This window comes from Gigantopelta aegis, chromosome 4 (assembly GCF_016097555.1).
Source record: "Gigantopelta aegis isolate Gae_Host chromosome 4, Gae_host_genome, whole genome shotgun sequence".
NCBI classification, from domain to species: domain Eukaryota; kingdom Metazoa; phylum Mollusca; class Gastropoda; order Neomphalida; family Peltospiridae; genus Gigantopelta; species Gigantopelta aegis.
The window spans coordinates 45,054,095-45,076,389 of record NC_054702.1 but is presented as its reverse complement, the minus strand read 5'-3'; the positions used below and the strand labels follow the sequence as shown (position 1 = coordinate 45,076,389).

General features: G+C 37.6%; 1 protein-coding gene across 2 annotated transcripts in view; it reads left to right on the top strand.

Annotated features, from left to right (window-relative positions):
- LOC121370602 (thyrostimulin alpha-2 subunit-like) overlaps positions 1-22,295 on the top strand; it is a 65,716-nt gene that overhangs the window by 19,998 nt on the left and 23,423 nt on the right. For both annotated transcript variants that reach the window (XM_041495944.1, XM_041495943.1), the window contains exon 2: positions 17,014-17,289. In XM_041495944.1, coding sequence (XP_041351878.1) covers positions 17,175-17,289 — 115 coding nt within the window. In that variant the 5' untranslated portion in view covers positions 17,014-17,174. The remainder of the gene's footprint in view (positions 1-17,013; positions 17,290-22,295) is intronic.

The window sequence follows — 22,295 nt, the reverse complement described above, 5'->3', positions numbered from 1 at the left end:
TATATGATCACACTGTGCTATTACGCTACCTGTTATATGATCTATATATTATGTTTTATGTAACAGTTTCTAGTAATGGTGGTCTCATTTTGGTTTGATATGTTGTCTTCATTTTGATTAACGTCAGAACGTCAATATATTGGTTCGTCTTTCATCAGACAGTTGACCAGAAGTGCTATTTATCAGTGATAGGTCCCACTTTATTTATTTACTTATTTACAGTAAAGTACACTTACAACGAACATGCTTTGAACGAACTACTGCATATTACGAACTGACCGTGACGTCCCATTTTATTTCCCTATACATTATTAACCAACTTATGCAATACAGGCTGGTAGGTACTGGGTTCGAATCCCAGTCGAGGCATGGGATTTTTAATCCAGATACCGACTCCAAACCCTGAGTGAGTGCTCCGCAAAGCTCAGTGGGTAGTTGTAAACCACTTGCACCGACCAGTGATCCATAACTGGTTCAACAAAGGCCATAGTTTGTGCTATCCTGCCTGTGGGAAGCGCAAATAAAAGATCCCTTGCTGCCAATCGGAAGAGTAGCCCATGTAGTGGCGACAGCGGGTTTCCTCTCAAAATCTGTGTGGTCCTGAACCATATGTCTGACGCCATATAACCGTAAATAAAATGTGTTGAGTGCGTCGTTAAATAAAACACTTCTTTCTTTCTTTCCAACTTATGCAAATATGTACAAGAAACTACTTCTATAACGAACTATCATGGTCTCGTTATAAGAGTACTTCACTGTATTTATTTATTCGTTTATTTCATCATTTCTTCATTTTAGTTTTGTTTTCTTTCCTTAGACGATCTATTGTTATTTCTCCGTAATAAGGATGCTTTTCATATGCGCGGTTATGAGTACGCGGATGCAGGTGCGAACACGGGTGCGGTAGCGGGTACCGCGCGACCGACATACCTGGTCACGATGACAGGCACCGCAGCGTGCCCACACGCCTAGGTGGCGAGAGGAAAATAGGGTTCAAAGGTTCACAAGGAAAAACAGCTGGGTTTTTTGGAGTTGGGATCTCTATGCCGTTCTCTTTCTTAGTCTCAGAAACCAGTACAGGCTTTGTGACCAGTACGAGATGTTACATGCAGCATTTAAATAATGTTATAATTACGGCAATTAGAAAATGAACGGTTCGGTGTCTAAATGAATTTCCTAATGTGTTTTTTTTTTTTTTTTTTTTTTTTTGTTGTTGTCTCTAGTGATTTTCATTATATGTTTTTATTGGCATGCAAATAATTTTGTCGTCAATTAGATGGAATTTTTTCTTTAATTTTCTCCTTTATTGTGATTTGTTTCTCTTTTTCTTAAATTTAATAATTATTTTTAATATGACGAGGAGTATACATACAATTTGCAATTAAGTAAAACAGTACATGTTCTTCCATTCCTTATTTGGTAAAAGTAGAATCACACACACACACACACACACACACACACACACACACACACACACACATATACACACATACATACACATACATACACACATACATACACACACATACACACATACACACGTACACATACACACACATACATACACACACATACACACGCACACACACACACGCACACACATACACACGCACACACAGAAACACTCACACACAGACACACACACACATACACATACATACATACACACACACAGACACGCACATACACACACACGTACACAGACACACGCACATACACACACACATACACAGACACACGCGCGCACACACACACACATACACACATACACAGGTACACGCACGCACACAGACACACACGCACACATACACACACACACACCCACACATACACGCGCACACATATTTCGAAATGAGCAATAGCCGATGTTTTAAAGCAACGATTTGTAAGATAAATGCAGGCTCGTGTGCTGAAAATTATGCCGGGGATCGGAGTGGGGGTCTAGGCAGTGGCAAGCGAAGTTTCTAGTGGCTTTGGATCATGCTCCAAACACAAAACAACAAAAAATCGCTTTTAGCAGTGAGGATTCGAACTCCGAAACTCCCCCTTTCTGACATACACCTGAATTGGTTTCTAATGAATATGTTATTGTTTGTTTTGTTTAAAGACAACACCAGAGTAATGGATATGAGTCCACAATTCTAAATTTTTCTAAGCGCTTGTACAGTTAAAGGGGCGTTCTTATGCGATTAGTCGCACCGAATTGTCGCGAGCGAGCGAATCGTACAGTAAATAGAGAATAATACATGAGAGGCCGTTAGATACCGTTTATCTCACAACGAGTTGTTTTAAAATGTATCTAACGAGCGAAAGCGAGTTTAATACGTTTTAAAATAACGAGTTGTGAGATAAATTTTATCTAACGGAAACGAATGTATTATTCTATTTCTTACATATCCTAAAAAAAACCCCAGGTTTTAAGCAAATTTTAACATTTTTTTTAACTAAGAGTTATTTACAGCCGTTGCACTTGTAGCTGACTTACGCGCTACAGACACATGATTGCCATGTTAACTATACGTCACAGTGTAATCGATTTCCACCGTGCTGGACCTTTTTTTATTGGACGTATGGCATTGGTGACCTGGTCATCACCTAGGAGCAGCCAGTCGTATGTATTGAAATTGTTAACAAACGTACTTGTGTAAGCAACCCATCAAAAATAATGTATGGTATTCTCACCAACGGGTGTGTAAGAAACAGACCTAATTCGGAACGAATTTTGTCTTATAAAGACGTTCCGATTTTTGTTGGGCCGACAATTCGCATGCGATAATGAAAAACGCCGCTTAAGCTGTACATCATATTCATAGATAGAAATCAGTATCAGTAGTGTTCATTTCAGTGAGCATTATGACTTATAATACAAGAAGCAGCCAAGCAGATGTCTTTAAAATCGATTTCCAACATAGTTTGTATATTGCAATGTGACACTATACATCTCACATGTATATCAAAGGCTGTGGTATGTGCTATCATGCCTGTAAGACGGCGCATATAAAATATCCCTTGCTACTAATGGAAAAAAAATGTAGCGGGTTTCCTCTCTAAGACTATATATAAAAATTACCAAATGTTTGACATCCAATAGCAGATGATTAATAAATCAATGTGCTCCAGCGGTGTTAAAAAAACAAACTTCTTCTATTCTTCTGTACATGTCACAGGGAGTTCCTCTCTGAAATGGGTGTGTGAGAAACTACATCTTAAGATAGGTGCGTGTTATCGTGTGTTATCTCTCTCTCAAACCGTTGTCAGGCGGACTATAGTACGAGCGGACTAAGAAGTAACGAACATAAAAACGAAGGGAGCTTAGAACAATTTAAACTGGCTACCAATATAAAACAGATGTCTTCGTGGAATTTCCGTCGCAGATCTGACATAATCCCACAATTCCCTATCCAGCTGATAACGGCGTCTGCAAACAGTTATTAAAGTATCGATCAGTCGCACAGATAATAAAAATTAAAACTTTCCATTATTTGTTTGCCTTAAGAACTGTAGTAAATTATATTTAAAACAAAACAAGAAAAACGACAAAAAAATCACACATACACACGCACGAACACACACACACACACACACACGCACACACACACACACACACACACACACACACACACACTATATATATATATATATATATATACTAATATTAAACAGTAAAACATACACTCACGTACGCAAACACACACACACACACACAGACACACACACACACACACACACACACACACACACACACACACACATACTTTTACAAACACAAACCTGAATAATTGTCATACACAATGAATAAAAGCTTTCCTTTACATTGTACAGTTTCACAGTCAATAAAATGGCAATTTAGACAAGTGTATAAAAAGTTGACCTTCTCCCCCACTTATCTTTATGCCCTTCCATCAACAGAACACATACTGATAAAAACGGAAAATCCGTATCTTATATTATAACCATTTATCCAATCTGATTAAAATGAGCACTTCTGGTCTAGAAGTTATTAACAAGTGGAGCTAATTTTAACTAGATTGCCAATTATCTTACGTTTATTTGAAAGAAAGAAATGTTTTATTTAACGACGCACTCAGCACATTTTTATTTACGGTTATATAGCGTGAGACATATGGTTAAGGACCACACAGATTTTGAGAGGAAACCCGCTGTCGCCACTACATGTGCTACTCTTTCCGATTAGCAGCAAGGGATCTTTTATTTGCGCTTCCCACAGGCAGGATAGCACAAACCATGGCCTTTGTTGAACCAGTAACTGGTCGGTGCAAGTGGTTTACACCTACCAATTGAGCCTTGCGGAGCACTCATTGAGGGTTTGGAGTCGGTATCTGGATTAAAAATCCCATGCCTCGACTGGGATCCGAACCCAGTACCTACCAGCCTGTAGACCGATGGCCTAACCATTACGCCACCGAGGCCGGTTACGTTTATTTGAAATGCATGTGTTTATGTGCGCATGTCTATCCAAATGTTCTTCTTTCTCATACCCGCCCCCGGTTTTCAATTTAAAAGTGTATTGCATACATAGGAACCTAAATGTGTCCACGTAAAAATATAATAAAGTATTTGTTTTTCACGCCGATATCTGTGAAAAACGAAGGAGTCGAGTAAATGATTATAATAAGCTCCGTCTATTTCTGAAACAACGCGAGCTGCTTAGCGATCTGTTACCATTTCAAGTGAAAACTGTACACACTAATTGGTTCATATTATTGTTCATACAATCTGTCACTGTTACCTAAAGTGTGAATGGTATATTCTGGGCTGTCCCTGAAGATATAATACAATAAAAAAAATATGTAATTAGATATTATATCAATAGAAAACTAAACTAATTTGTTCATATTATTGTTCATACAATCTTATCACTGTTACCTAAAGTGTGAATGGTATATTCTGGGCTGTCCCTGAAGATATAATACGATAAAAATATGTAATTATAGTACATCCCATCATTTTATAAACATGTTTTTGTACATAAGTTCAGTTTGATTTGACGTAAGAAGAAAAACAAAAGTGTTTTGGAAATAACACAAATATACTAATTTTGTGTGCAATTTACAAATCAATCGGCTCTGATATAAATAACTTGTAGTAAATTCCATAGTATGAAAAAAAGGGTGTTCCCTGCGGATATTATATCAAGTGAAAACTACAAACTAATTTGTTCATATTGTTGTTCAAACAATCTTGTCACTGTTATCTAAAATGTGAATGGTATATTCTGGGCTGTCCCTGAAGATATCATAAAACAATGAAAATAAATATGTAATTAGATATTACATGACTGTGTAGTGTTTTCCCTAGAAATTAGAAAAGGCAAGGTAAACTTTTGGGACATTTTCACCATCTTCAGAGAACTGTTTGTTTTCATTTAAGACAAACAAAATTAATTGAAATAAAAATAAATGTAATTAATGTGCTTGCTTTAATAAATTGATGGCAAAATATATAACAAGCATATTTTATCAATTAATAATATATTTATGAATATTTTATAAAGGCAATTTTAGAATTAATTATTGAAAAAGGCTTGTTTAATTTCAGGGCAGCATGACTCAGATTAAGGCAAGATGGCGCTGGACTAATGAGTCATGGTGCCGCGCCATGCTAAAACAAGCTAGGGAAAACATTACATGAATAAGAGCTTCATCTTTTAAATTCGTTTTTTTTTTTTTTTAAATTAATAACTGACCAACTAGCTATCGATAAAGACAAATAATGTGAGTTCCTCCACCCCCACACCATGCATCTATATTTGTTTTAAAAGGGAGTGAAGACCCTGGGGAGTCTTCGACTATTTTCTCAAATCAATCGGTGATTGCTTTAACACGTTTCTGCAACTACGTGATGGATGCAAATAACAAAACGTTATTGAATTTCAGCAGTCATTGTCTTTGTTTTGTATGGAATAGTGTCATAATGAGTCACTGAAAGGTGATTACTCAGTGTTTTTGTTTTTTCCATCGCTGCAATATCCATGACAGTAAGGACTATGACACTTCGGCGGTTTTCGGATGGCGTTCGGAATTAAGAGGCATGTTCAGGAGGGCGATCGCTCGCCTAGATTGGATTTTGAACCTAGCGTTAATAAAGAAAGAAAGAAATGTTTTATTTAACGAAACACTCAACACATTTTATTTACGGTTATATGGCGTCAGACATATCGTTAAGGACCACAGATATAGACTACAGAGAGAGGAAACCCGCTGTCGCCACTTCATGGGCTACTCTTTTCGATTAGCAGCAAGGGATCTTTTATATGCACCATCCCACAGACAGGGTAGTACGTACCACGGCCTTTGATATACCAGTCGTGGTGCACTGGCTGGAACGAGAAATAGCCCAATGGGCCCACTGACGGGGATCGATCCCAGACCGACCGCGCATCGAGCGAGCGCTTTACCACTGGGTTACGTCCCGCCTTCTAGCTTTAATGAAGGATGTGATATGATAGAACACGATGGTACCATAAACTTGTTTGCAGGTGCCTCATCCCCTCCCCCTCCATCCCCCACTCTCAACACGCCATAGATCTCTCTTGCTCTTCGGCTTTTCTTGATAGTCTTCGGAATTAAAGCTCTTAATCCCACGCTGTTTATTATTCATTTATTTATTTTAACTCGATTGTTGTGATTATATCAAGCGATATTGTTGCGATTTTCTATACGACCTTGTTATTAAAAGGGGTCACCTTCTTGTGCTATCCCCGTGACCAAATATATTACATTGGTACAATTTGTCGTGCGGTGAAATAACATTGCATTAATGTCGTCATGCATACTTTATATAAAAACAGTTTTGTTTTACGCTTGGGGCATGGATATATGTCTTATCGCTCATGAAATACCATTTGTAGATCTAGTGATCAAATAGTGTCAGAATATGATACCATATTCATTATGCACTCTGTTCGGAAACTGAAGGTGTGTTTGTTCAACGACGGTTCAGCGTATTGTTTAATTATGTTTCTGTTAGCTGTTACATATTTAGTTATTGCGTAGGCTTAATATGGTTTATTGTGAGACAAGAACATAATTTCGTTGCATACGCTATCCCTTTTGAAATAATCTGTTATAATCTTGTTCCCAATCAAATAAACCAATACAGACAACTACATTTTGTTTTTAAATCCATTGTTTATATATCTCGTTGTTGTGATGTTTGTAATAGCTCAAAATGTGTTTTATGCGGAACAGAAAAGGTATTACTTTAATCAGCCATCTGTTTCGATGTCATCTAAGTCTTCTTCCAAGTGAGCTAATGTCAACTGACCTGCATTAAAGCGGCATTCTCACTTCCCCATCGTACAAACATCATTCCCTAAAGTAAAATACAAACGTAGTTGCTGTTTTAATCAACTCACAATGTATTTTGTGCTGGAGTCTCGGTAAACATTACCTGATTAATTGGCTTCATTAATTCACTCACTATCAGCGTCTACGAACAACTGCCTTAATATATAAAAAAAGACAAACAGGTTTTCCCGCCATAATTGTAATACTTTGATCATTAAAGAAAGCATATAATCTTTCTGTCGCTCATGGCGAGTTAACACGGAATGTGGTTCATATAAGAGTCTCCTTTTTTATTCTGTCAGGAACACTCTTTTTATTGCATATAATTTTAACACTAAACAATGATTCAGACTTGTGTAATTCAGTAATTATTCTTAAAGGGACAGACCCTAGTTTCAGCCCATGAAAATTAACACTAAATTTAGTTGATCTACAAACATGTAACACATTTGGATAAAGTTACAATTGAGTGAAACAGGAGTCTGTGACTTTGAAATGGTGAAATACCCTCTAAAAATAGACTAAAACTCAACTCCATAACTTTTACCTCTCAGACGCACGTGCGTTTTTAAAATATGAGAAATGCATTTTGTGGTATTAAAAACACCAGGATGACCAAAACACTTCCAATGTACGGAAATGGATAATCTAAACAATAAAATCTAAGTAAAGTATGATTTCAGTTGTCATAAACGGCTCTAATAGTGAAAACAATATGCCTTAGTGTTTAAAAACTAGGGTATGTCCCTTTAAGCCCAGTGCTGTACATATACAGCTTTTTGACTCAACAAACTAGTTCAGTCTTCAGACATTAACTTTGCACTTAAAGGATGTGTTCCGGACAGGACAAAGGGAGACCCTTTTATATTAAATGGCCCAGTGGGTGTTTGTGTGGCTGGTTAATGTAGTGTCGACTGTAGATGGTGAACATCCGATTACCGGTTCCTGGAAACGAACACGGACAAGCTGTGCACTGATACCTTTCATAGCCACAAAGCCACCACACGGAAAGACATTTCCTCTAACGAACGTCAGACGCTGATAGCTTGAATTATGATTGCTTGTGTTTTCAGTTCTGACGTCAGATCTGTTCCGTGCCACAGTTTCGGTTAGGAAAGGGTTTATGAGTATCAATTATTTTTTTCAGTTTCTAATTCAAGAACGATCCTGAGTTTATATTTAGTGCTCTGAAAGCGAGAGTGATACAGTTTCTTTCTAGTGTTGTTGTTGTTGTATTATCGATATGGGGCGGGACGTAGCACTGTGGAAAAGCGCTCGCTTGATGCGCGGTCGGTTTGAGATCGATCCCCGTCGGTGGGCTAGTTCTCATTCCAGCCAGCGCACCACGACTGGTATATGAAAGGCCGTGGTATGTGCAATCCTGTCTGTTGGATGGTGCATATGAAATATCCCTTGCTACTAATGATAAAATGTAGCGGGTTTCCCCTCTAAGACTGTATGTCAAAATTAATAAATCAATGTGTTCCAGTGCTCCTTTTTTTTCAGTTTCTAATTCAAGAATGGTCCTGAATTTATATCTAGTGCTCTGAAAGCGAGAGTGATACAGTTTCGTTCCAATGTTTTTGTTTCTGTATTATTGATATTGTTGTTGTCGTCAACATCATTATTTTCCCATCCAAACCGCTGCCCTACGACTGATATAACAAAGGCCGTGCTATATGTTATTCTGCCATTGTGGAAAATGCACATAAAAGATTCTTTGCAGTTAGTAGGAAAATGTAACGGATCTCCTCGACGACTGCCAGAATTATCTGAATTTGTTTTACATAAATAGTAAATGATTAATAAACCATTATGCTCTAATAGTGTGGTTAAACAAAACAAAGTTTTTTATTGTTATATTTCATCTATTTTATATAAAACTAAAAATGTAATGAGTAGTTAAGGGGACACACTATTGTCGACCATCTTGAATTTCAAATTACTGTTATGGACTTTAAAAAAAGAAAAATCTTCAGTTCCAAGACATGCACAGATACAGATTTGATTGTCTACACGATTATTCACCCAAAAATAAATAGTGGTTCTATCAACAGAAATCTGTCACAAACCCTCGACACTAAAAATGAAGGGTTGACGAAAATACGATTCACGATGCGCTACTATTAATACACCATAGCAAATGGTATTTTAGTCAGCATAATTAAAAACAAAAAAAACAAAACCCAAAACCACAAAAAAAATCAACGAAAGGAAACATCGCCTAGTCAATATTTCACGAACACACCACACTCCACGGCACCATTTCTGTATCGTTCCTGCCAGTGCTTCACAACTGGTGTTACAAAGGCCGTGGTATGTACTATCCTGTCTGTGGGATGGTGCATATAAAACATCCCTTACTGCTAATCGAAAGAGTAGCCCACGAAGTAGCGACAGCGGGTTCTCCTTTCAGTATCTGTGTGGTCCTTAACCATATGTCCGACGTTATATAACCGTCAATAAAATGTGTTGAGTGCGTCGTTAAATATAGCATTTTCTTCCTTCTTCCTTCCATTTCCGTATATCATCTTAAACATACACTTATAACAATGTTTATTAACCATGATCTCACCAGGACTGCCTAATTTATTTACCAGGTAATCTAGCTATCTGCTATAATTTCTGATCATACAACACTGGCGTAGGAAGCGGGGGTGGGGTGGGGGTGGGGTGGGGGCGGGGATGGTCATGGGCCCCCTCTTTGCAGCAGCAGCGATGGTTTTTATATACTAGTATTTAGACATGTATTTGTGTGTCTGTGTGTGTGTGTGTGTGTGTGTGTGTGTGTGTGCGCGCCCCCCCCCCCCCCCCCCCCCCGGCACATTCCTACGCCCGTGTATAAATAAAAACATTACGTGATCAGGGCCCGTGCTTATAAAACTTAAAGTCTGGACTTTATTCAAGTCTAGACTTTAAGTTTTATAAGCACGGGGCCAGAAAGAAAGAAAGAAATGTTTTATTTAACGGCATCAGTCATATGGTTAAGGACCACACAGATTTTGAGAGGAAACCCGCTGTCGCCTCTACATGGGCTACTCTTTCCGATTAGCAGCAAGGGATCTTTTATTTGCGTTTCCCACAGACAGGATAGCACAAACCATGGCCTTTGTTGAACCAGTCATGGATCACTGGTCGGTGCAAGTGGTTTTCACCTACCCATTGAGCCTTGCGGAGCACTCACTCAGGGTTTGGAGTCGGTATCTGGATTAAAAATCCATGTCTCGAATGGGATCCGAACCCAGTACCTACCAGCCTGTAGACCGATGGCCTAACCACGACGCCACCGAGGCCGGTACACGGGGCCAGAAGTGATTTCCGTGTACACGTTTAGAACTCTGTAAACGTTTATAGCTAGTACACGAACTGCTGCTGTTTATACGTGTAAACGTCCTAGCCGACACTGAGTATAGGATCTTCAACTACACAAAAAAAGGCACTTGTAAAATAAAAAGTTAAAGGCACCTCTTCTAGACCCCATCCCGTCGCTGGTTACGGCCCTGCAAACGTTGTGCTAAAAAAAATACTACTTGTCATCACATAGTCGTAAAGGAGAACTTGAAATAAAATTGGAAAATGTCGGAGCCTTCTCTCGAGTTGAAGGCAATACTTTCATGTCCGGATATCAACTTAAAGGGGATTATCCCGTTTGTTACCAGCAGGTTTCCCTGCTAATCAATTATATCTCCTTTTGTTCACGGGTCTGTTGCATTATTTGACACGATGATAGAGTATGGCTGAGACTTATTCTCAATGGAGACCTCTTATATTTTCCATCCTTCACCATTAGCCAAGATTGGCGTCCAGCGGGAAGGATTTTGTTAAACACAAAGTAGGAAAGGACACGAACGTCTGCTATTGTTTCTCAATTCCCGAACCTTTCAGTAAAAGCAAACAAGTTCGGTATTTAGTGCGCGGTACACCGGATGCAGTATGTACAAGATTTATACACGTAGCCCAGTGGTAAACTGCTCGCCTGATGCGCGGTCGGTCTGGGATCGATCCCCGTCGGTGAACCCATTGGGTTATTTCTCGTTTCAGCCAGTGCACCACAACTGGTATATGAATGACCGCGGTATGTGCTATCCTGTCTGTGGGATGGTGCATATATAAAAGATCCCTAGCTACTAATGAAAACATGTAGTGGGTTTCATCTCTAAGACTATATGTTAGAATTACCAAATGTATGACTTCCAATAGTCGATGATTTATAGCATCAATGTGCTTTAGTGGTGTCGTTAAATAAAACAAAACATCAAGTCTATACATAATACAGCTACACCACCACCATTAACAACAACTGCGCCAACGTACCAAGAAGCTGAATAATAACTACAACACCGCTGAAAATGGTAATTAACAATAGGATTATTGTGTAAAGAAGAAATGATTCCCAAGCGATGTTATCTATTTATTTTGTCTTTGGTTTTAAAGTTTTTTTCGCTTAACGACACCACTAGAGCACATTGATTTATTAATCATTGGCTACTGGATGTCAAACATTTGGTAATTTTGACATGTAGTCTTAGAGAGGAAACTCGCTATATGTTTTCATTAGTAGCAAGGGATCATTTATTTACACCATCAGATAGACAGGATAGCACATACCGCGGCCATCCTAGATGATGACCAGGTCACCAATGCCACACGTCCAGTAAAAAACAACACAGTAGAAATGGATTACACTGTGATGTATAGTTAACCTGACAAGCATGTGTCTGTGACGCGTAAGTCGGCTACAAGTGCAAGGGCTGTAAATATCTTTTAGTCGATAAAGATGTTAAAATTTGCTTAAAACCTGGTTTTTGAGGATACGCAAACAATAGAATAATACATTCGTGTCCGTTAAATACCATTTATCTAATAACTCGTTGTTTAAAAACGTATCAAAGTCGCTTTCGCTTGTTGGATACATTTTAAAACAACTCGTGAGATAAATGGTATCTAACGGCCACTCATGTATTATTCTCTATTTTTTTAACGACACTACTAGAGCACATTGACTTATTCGTCATCGGCTGCTGGATGTCAAACATGTGGAAATTTCGACACATAGTCTTAGAGAGGAAACCCGCTGCATTGTTTGATTAGTAGCAAGGGATCTTTTATATGCACCATCCCACAGGCAGGATAGCACATACCACGGGCTTTGATATACACCATTACATAGGTGCATGGCGTGGCAATGTATTGCGTTTTGATCACTTTCAGAAAGATTCAAATGCTCTGCGATGTGGTTCTCTTTCATTAACTAGAGCAAGTACTTAAAAAAAACCCTTTAAAAAACAACTGGAAGACTTTAAAAGCCAAGTGTCCATTTACTGTGGAATAAGGCGCTGTTGACTCTATTCTGTGTCTCGTCCGTGCTACAGTCTGTCACCGGCCTAATAGTGATGGACACTCAGTAGCCGCTCATTAAACGTTTGTTTAGTCATCAAATTACATCATCTTTTTTTTCTCTCACAGTTTGGTGCCATCTTGATCTCTCCCAGGTCTACAAGAACCAATTCTTGTGTTCATGTACATTGAATTAACTCAACATGGTTTTGTTTTTTATTCTGAAATATAAAAAGAATAAAAATAAGCAATTTCAACGAGTTAGAACTATAAATTTAATTTTTAAAATTAGAACTTGTGTTATGGTTAGTATTAGTGACATGGAATTAATAAGCTGTTAAATATGTAAACTATTAGTTTGTAATTACAGTTAACTTTGGACGTAATAATTAAGAAATTCATCATAGCCATGTATTTGAATTTTTACAGACGGCTTTGACGGCCATTTTCAATGAAATGTTACACCGTACCAAAATGGCACAGAGTTCGTTAACTTGCTAATATTTAAACTGTAAGTTTGTAATTACAGTTAGAAATTCATCATAGCCATGTATTTGACGTTTTACAGATGGCTTTGTTGGCCATTTTCAATAAAATGTTTCATCCGTACCAAATAACACATGGTTCGCTAACTTGCTAAATATTTAAACAATAAGTTTGTAATTACAGTTAACTTTGGAGGTAATGAATCTCAAGAAATTCATCACAGCCATGCATTTGATTTTCTGGGGGTTTTTTTTACAGACAGCTTTGTCCTCCATTTCCAATAGAATATTTCACCTTACGAAATAACACAGAGTTCGTTAACTTGCTATATCAGCGTTCGTTAAAGATAGTTACTGCGATTGTGTGAAAATCAATATCTACAGATGCGACTGGACGATATGAAGCGATTCGTATGAAGTGATTCTACTTTAAGAATGCCGGCAAAATGACATTTCTGTCTCTTTTTTTATTTTTTATATTTAGTTGCTTATGTCATCGAAATGCTTTATGAATCGCAATGCTCACTTCTTAAGCAGCGCATACACGATCAATTTTATTGACAATAATATTGTCAATTATAAAAATTGACAATATTATTGATCATTAGTGTGTGATATTGAAGAAAGTTTTTGATTGACACAATATACTGACAGAATCAAACATCGGTAGATATTTATTGAAGGTTTCTCAATACTAGTGTGTCGTTGATGGCACTTTGTCAAATTATTGCACACTATTTCATTCGGAAGCCAGTCATCTAAGGATAAACATGTCCAGTAAGGAAGAAGAAGAGAGAAAATTTCTTCTTCTTTATAAATATAACATTAATAAAATTATCAATCCACTGTCTGCTTTATTTCTTTTATTTTTATTAAAATATATATTAACTTTGAATTATGTTTTCTTGCTATATTTACTGGCATTTATTTTTCAAAAGCATTTTCTCATATTTACCTATTGATGTCATCATTAATGCAAAATTAGACAAATTAGTATTTTATGAATATAATGTTAATTATTTAATAATGATTTGCTATTACATCCATACGAAAAAATATCGATAATACGCCTGCTAATTTTTTCTCTGCACTAACCATTGTTTGGACCATGGTTTTCTTTTTTATGTTTTCGCTTATCAAAAGCAAAGACAATAGCTTAGAGCAAAGACTTGAGGACAAATGACTTAAAATATTGTGTAAATAACTGCGTCGTTGGTGGCCAATAAATATTCATCAATAATATTGTATCAATATTATTGTCAATTAAATTGATCGTGTATGGGCTGCTTTAGTTTAGTAAATGCAATGTATGTGTCGCTATATGCCTATAAATCTCAATTCCACAGGTATAATGTCGGCCTGACAATGTAACGATGTAGTCTAAACCTGTACCTAACATTGAATTGGAAAAGAAATAGCATACTGTAAATACCATTTTACGAAATAACCAAGAACTGACCCTTTTTCTCTCTCTCTCTCTTTTTTTTTTTTTTTTCTTTTCTCCTTTTGTTCTTTCTTTTGTTCTTTAATTTTAAAAAAAAATGTAATCCCTTCCCCCACCCCCCTTTCATTTATTCTTTTTGTTGGTTTCTCTGTCGGTTTTTATGTCTGTCCTTTTTTTTACGTTATTTATATATACTCAACAACGAAAGTTTAGTTAATGTTAAAAGAAATGGCATAACGTTGATAAATTAACTTATTTTTATTAATTGGTATTCACATCTGAAATGTTTACCATTTACAAACAACATACACTCATCAACCTTTGCCTTAACACAATATGAGGACCTGGTTTTCTTCCCCCCCCCCCCCCACCCCCCTTTCATTCATTCTTTTTGTTGGTTTCTCTGTCGGTTTTTATGTCTGTCCTTTTTTTCTTTACGTTATTTATATATACTCAACAACGAAAGTTTAGTTAATGTTAAAAGAAATGGCATAACGTTGATAAATTAACCTATTTTTATTAATTGGTTTACCATTTACAAACAACATACACTCATCAACCTTTGCCTTAACACAATAGGGAGGACCTGGTTTTCTTTTAAATTTATTCAACCTTGGCAAATTTAGACGTCATAAAAGATATTTGCTAAACTTTCGTTGTTGAGTATATATTCAAAAGGATTGGTCACAAGTTATCTGACTTAGGCTACGAGGCACTTATATACTTCCGTGGCCCCGAAACAACTTATAGACAGTTTAGTCTCTCCCTCCCCCCCCCCCCCCCCCCCCCCCCATATGGGTGGCCCCCAATATAAAATCCTGGCTACGCCATTTGTATATTAGAAGATAACTTGAAAAGTCGTCCATCGTTGTAATTTTGACGAATTTGAAAAACTATACAAAATGAGGGCTTTTAAAATACAAAGGTATTTGATATTTAGAAGGGGCAGGATTTAGTTCAATCGGTTGAGTGTTCGCTTTTGAGGTGCTTGCTCGCAGGATCGAAACAGCTCGGCGGATCCATTCACATTATTTGTGTTTTTTTCTCGTTCCAACCAGTGCACCACAGCTGGTCAAAGGCCGTGATATGTGGTTTCCTGTCTGTGGGAAATTGCATATAAAATATTCCTTGCTGCATTAGAACAAAATGTAGCGGGTTTCCTTTGAAGACTCCGAGTCACAATTACCAAAGGTTTGGCATCCAATAGCCGATGATTAATTAATCAATGTGCTCTAGTGGTGTTGTTAAACAAAACAAACAAACTGATATTTAGAATACCAAAATACACCTGTACATTAAGTATGTATATTCCATTGCAGATTACACCAAATCGACTTGGTATTAAAATTTTGTTCTCACATGCAACCCGTTGCTCCTACATGGGCTATCTGGCTAATTTAATAAGCACCTGTGGTGTATTATGGGACTGTTTGAGTTTGGCTTTTAGTTTATTTTAAAACGGATATTGGCAAAAGTGGGGAAACATAAATCCTAATTACTCACCCCCCCCCCCACCCCCCACCCCCCACCCCCAAGTCCCTTGTCCGACGAGCCGGCAGTAACTGCGTTTCAACTTTTGTAGTAATTAAAAACAAATCAAAATCAAACCAAATAAAAGCAAACAATTTTTTTTTTTTGTTTAACGATACCACTAGAGCACATTGATTTATTAATCATCATCTACTGCATGTCAAACATTTGGTAATTTTGACATATGGTCTTAGAGAGGAAACCCTCTATATTTTTCCATTAGTTGCAAGGGATCTTTTATATGCACCATCCCACAGACAGGATAGCACATACCATGGCCTTTGATAACCAAACAAACAAAAAACAACAAAAGAAAACAAAAAAATACAGCTGTAATGTATGTTAAAGTAGTATATCTGACGATAGCAACCTATGTTTGATATTCTCGTTCCAGCCAGTGCACCACGACTGGTATATCAAAGGCCGTGCTATGTACTACCCTGTCTATGGGATGGTGCATATAAACGAACCCTTGCTGCTAATCGAAAAGAGTAGCCCATGAAGTGGCGACAGCGGGTTTCCTCTCTATATATCTGTGTGGTCCTTCACCATATGTCTGACGCCATATAACCGTAAATAAAATGTGTTGAGTGCGTCGTTAAATAAAACATTTTCTTCTATGTTTGATATTAAAAACAAAATACAACCACAAGTCCACCTACTGGCAATCTGAGACCCATGTGTCACGCTGTAATATGAATGGAACAAAAACTGTGAGATTCTCTTCTGACTAACAATGTTAACCTTTATGCTTGTACTAATGAGCTATCGTCGTTTTTTATGTTTCTCACATACTCCTCTTTGTTTCCATAGCGATGACTTATTGAAATAACACGTTTTGTTATCAAATTTACACATGTAATACCAAATCTGTAATATCTAGTAATATTGTTATCTTCATTTTCAGAGGCGGTCTGTATTTGGAAAAGAGAAGACTTAAAAAAGGAAACGAAAAGCGGCCAAAACGTGCCAAGCAGAAAAGACCATTATCAGTGGGAGCTTGGTTTACAAGATTAAATCAGTCGAGAAAAGTGGACAATATCTGTTTGACTTGTATACGGTGACATCATGCCATTGATCAGCATCAAACTGACAACACTTTTCGTCATTATTGCATTGTCTGTTGTTACCACGGTAACAAATGCAAGACACTCGTGGGAACGACCCGGCTGTCACAGACTTGGTAAGTCTATTTGCGATTGGTTCACATTGTCTTTGACTGTTCTGATAATTTATTTGTAAAAAAAAAAAAAAAAAAATAAAAATAAAAATCGTCATTTGAGGAACTGAGGTTCAATGTTAGCAGCTGCTGATTTGACTGTACATTAATTTAAAAAAAAAAAAACTACGAGATATGTCAAAATTATTTTAAACACTGGTCTCATAGTATTACTTGCTCAATAAACAAGAATCTAAACTTCTTCCTGCTTCGTCATTCTTCTAAAAAAATGTCTTTCAATTTCTAATTTGTCACCTGCTACCATAGAAGTTGTGTGTGTGTGTGTGTGTGTGTATGTTTCGTGTGTGGTGTGTATGTGTGCATGGGTGTGTCTGTGTATGTGTGTGTGTGTATCTGTATTTGCGTGTGATGTGTGTGTATATATATGTGTGTGTATGATGTGTGTGTCTGTGTGTGTATGTGTACGTGTGTGTGTACGTGTGTGTATGTGTGTGTGTGTGTGTGTGTGTGTGCAAACGAGTATCTTCCCTATAAAAGCACCTCATGACGCAGACTGTTTGTAGTTGTGTTCCAATAAAAATGTCGATCTTCGTTAGTGTACGTCAGTCTTCGCCCATCTGCGTTAGTGTACGTCAGTCTGCGCCCATCTGCGTTAATGTACGTCAGTCTGCTCCCATCTGCGTTAGTGTACGTCAGTCTGCGCCCATCTGCGTTAGTGTACGTCGGTCTGCGCCCATCTGCGTTAGTGTACGTCAATCTGCGCCCATCTTCGTTAGTGAACGTCGGTTTGCGACTTTTTACAGATTTTATGGAAGCCTAATGAATAAAACTTATAATAACAGCTTTTAGAGTTGGGAGTAGATTGTAGATCATGTCCTTCCTCACTTTTTCACAGCCAAGTTTTGAAAATTAATGCTGATTAAAACGTCATGAATGCACCTGGAAGCACCCACGATTTAAAAACTTAACAGAAAATTATGTCCCGGTCTCTTATGAGTAGCCCGCGACCTTCCGCTGTTAATAATAAGCAATTATGACACTCTAACCAGATCGATATGATGTGTTTCGGAGCAAAAAGCCCCAAGAAAATATTGACCGAGGTTGGAGGCCGACATTTTTTTTTTTTTAACGCTCTTTAAACATCAGATCATTTTCACAATAGTACCATAATCAATTCATTATTTTAAAATTCCATATTTCAGTAAGTTGTATAGAGAAAATAACTGGTTATTACCATACAGTAATTATATGTTGCCATAGAAATATTTGGTTACTTCCATAGAATAGCTGAGTGTTATCATACAAATGACTGAGGCGTGTTTTCTGTGATATGATAGAATACAATGGTACCAGTGAAATTGTTCGCGAGCGCTCGGTCTCTTGAACACGCTACTGGTTACTACCGTAGACTATCTGATTATTATATTATTATTATTATTATTATTATTATTATTATATCAGGGAACGAAGAGATTTCCCTTAAGCGTTACCACGCTCTAACGTACAGGTTGCATTGTACCAAAATAATTCTTATTACTGACAACGTTGTCGTTTACTAATAAAACTGATATAAGCAGAGAGAGAGAGAGAGAGAGAGAGAGAGAGAGAGAGAGAGAGAGAGAGAGAGAGAGAGAGAGAGAGAGAGAGAGAGAGAGAGAGAGAGAGAGAGAGAGAGAGAGAGAGAGAGAGAGAGAGTGTGTGAGAGAGAGTGTGTGTGTGAGAGAGAGAGAGAGAGAGAGAGAGAGAGAGAGAGAGAGAGAGTGTGTGTGTGCGTGTGTGTGTGTGTGTGTGTGTGTGTGTGTGTGTGCGCGCGTGCGTGCGTGCCTGCGTGTGTGTACACAACCAGGTAGTACAAAGCACTGGTTTCAACCTCTAATACATATTGCAAACCACTAAGAGCCGCAGCTGATTTTACGCCGTATTACGGTTATTGTCATTTTTTTTCCCACCACAAATATATACAATATAGAATATGTAATAATGAAATAGATGATGCATTATAAAAAGATCTCATACGTATTAATATAAATATTAACATAATTAATCTGTAAATCAATTTGATATATTCTGTAAATATAATGTACCCATAAATAATTCTGAAAAATAAATATACAGTTATACTTTATACAATTAGTTTTGTCTAACAATTCCACTTTTCTTCAAATTGGATTGTTCTGTTATTTATTATGGAAATATACTTATGCCATTTTTAGTAAAGACAATAAATTAGAATGGTGTATATATATATATATATATATATTATTTCTCTATAATTATCTCTTTCTCTCTCTCTCTCTCTCTCTCTCTCTCTCTCTCTCTCTCTCTCTCTCTCTCTCTCTCTCTCTCTCTCTCTCTCTCTCTCTCTGTTTTTGTGTGTGTATGTGAAAGAGAGGCAGAAAGAGAGAGAGAGAGAGAGAGAGAGAGAGAGAGAGAGAGAGAGGGAGAGAGAGAGAGAGTGTATGTGTTTTTTGTTTTGTTTTTGTTTTTCTCTCTAATATTGAAAACTACAGTGTTAGTGCCTAGCTGTCACGTAAGCTATAATGTATTATTGCCTTTTGTCCCCCGGCTCCAGATACTGTTCTGTCTGTTCTACGCCCACACTATTCCGCATTTTTCATCGTGAATTATCGCATCGGGTTTCTCATTTTAGACATTTGGTGATGAATTGTGAAACGCAAGTATTCATTGATGTTTATAGGGGCGAGGCGTAGCCCAGTGGTAAAGCGCTCGCTCGATGTGCGGTCGGTCTGGGATCGATTCCCGTCGATGGACCCATTGGGCTATTTCTCGTCCCAGCCAGTGCACCACGACTTGTATATCAAAGGCCGTGGTATGTACTACCCTGTCTGTTGGATGGTGCTTATAAAAGATCCCTTGCTGCTAATCGAAAAAGAGTAGCCCATGACGTGGCGACAGCGGGATTCCTCTCTCAATCTGTGTGGTTCTTAATCATATGGCTGACGCCATATAACTGTAAATAAAATGTGTTGAATGCGTCGTTAAATAAAACATTGCATTTTTTAAAAATTTTGACGTCCAATAGCCGATGATAAGATAAAAAATCGTCGTTAAATAAAACAAACTTTACTTTTTTAATTTTTTTTTATTTATATCCAGTTACGTTTCAAACATGATGTCCTGAGCATTCACCTCACCCAGGACAGTGGGTTAGTGGTTTGTTGGTGTAGTGGCCTTACCGCTCAGTCGTCAAAATCACGGGGGGGGGGGGGGGGGGGGGGGGGGGGGGGGGGGGGGTGGAGGCGTAGCCCAGTGGTAAAGCGCTGGCTTGCTGTGCGGTCGGTCTAGGATCGATCTCCGTCAGTGGGGCCCATTGGGCTATTTCTCATTCCAGCCAGTGCACCACGACTGGTATATCAAAGGCCGTGGTATGTGCTATCCTGTCTGTGGGATGGTGCATATAAAAAAGATCCCTTGCTACTAATGGAACAATGTAGCGAGTTTTTTCTGCAAGATTATATATGTCAAAAGACGTTTGACATTCAATATCCGCGGATTAATAGCAAATCAATGTACTCTAGTGGTGTCGTTTAACAAAACAGACACAATTTCACCTCAGTGGATTCAGACTACTGGCGGCCATGACGCAGATTCTGTCCTGCTGCTATATAGGGAGGTTTGATGATTTCAATTACCGCGAATCATCGTGTTACGCAGCTTTGATGGTATTTCATGTGTTTTGTCAAACAAGATTCATATCGTATTCAACAACGTCTGATTCAATCTCACGCGATTCCATTGTCATAGGAAATCGCAGTGTTCGCGAATTGTGTTAGTTATTTATTATATTAGTTTCGTCTGTTTACCTTTATTCTCAACATGTCTGTCTAAACTCTACTGATGCCACTGAACACTTGCTAATGGACTGACTCCCCTGGTAACAATATACTATATAACGCAATAGATATATAGTTCCTAAGTACAGACGATAACAAATAAATCAATAAAATAAAATAATCGATTCTGTACTTTGATATTTATTTCATATATATATATAGTTTCATTTTAATTTTTAATTTTATTTAGTTATTTAAGATGTCCCTGTTTATAACAAATTATATATACACATGTACATCATATACACAACACAACACAACACAACACAACACAGACTCACACGCACACACATACGCACACACACACACACACACACATACACGCACGCGCGCGCACACAAACACACACACACACACACAAAACACATGAAAGTAAGTACGTAAGTCAGTGAGTAGTAAGTAAGTAAAAGTAAGTAAATAAAAAGTAAGTATTAAATAAAAATAAATTAAAATAAATTAAAATAATTCAGAATTAAAGTTTCATTGTCAGTCATATTGAAAGCAGAAAGCTCAACCTACAGTGCGTATTCTGGCGGATACTGCCCTGTTTTGTTTTTAAATCCTAGATGCTCTTGATACATTATTAATTTAGCTCTTCTATCATTTCGATAGTGAGATGGTCTAATGTGGGAGGGCCATCATAAGTGTACGAGACGGGGCAAATTCTCAAATTCGGACAAAAAATATATGGATATTCGGGCAAAATGTGCTAACCTGAGACATTATTATTATGTATTTCAATCATTCTACCCTCAAAATTAGTTGTAATCCATGAATGAACTGCGTAGTGATTCGTTTCCAACCGTATATAGCTGTTTGAAAGTAATGCTAATATGAATACATGTTGTTATGCAGATGCAGGCATTTCCGTTTAATTTGGGCAAAAGCCAGCCCCTTCCCCCTATACAAATGGGCGCTCGTACGCCATTGAGGACTATACCATCCTCCCCACTGTATGGGACAAATGTAGTGTTCAAAAACATAGGCCGAATAGTAGACCAGACTGTATAGAAGCAGTTTTCCTGTCAACACACTTGGAAGCTGTACATTGCAAAGTTTAAGTGTACTATGGTGTTTTTCTGCTATGCATTCTTCTTCTTCTTCTTCTTCTTCTTTCCTCTTCTTTTCGTTCCTTCTTGTAATGATATCACAGGG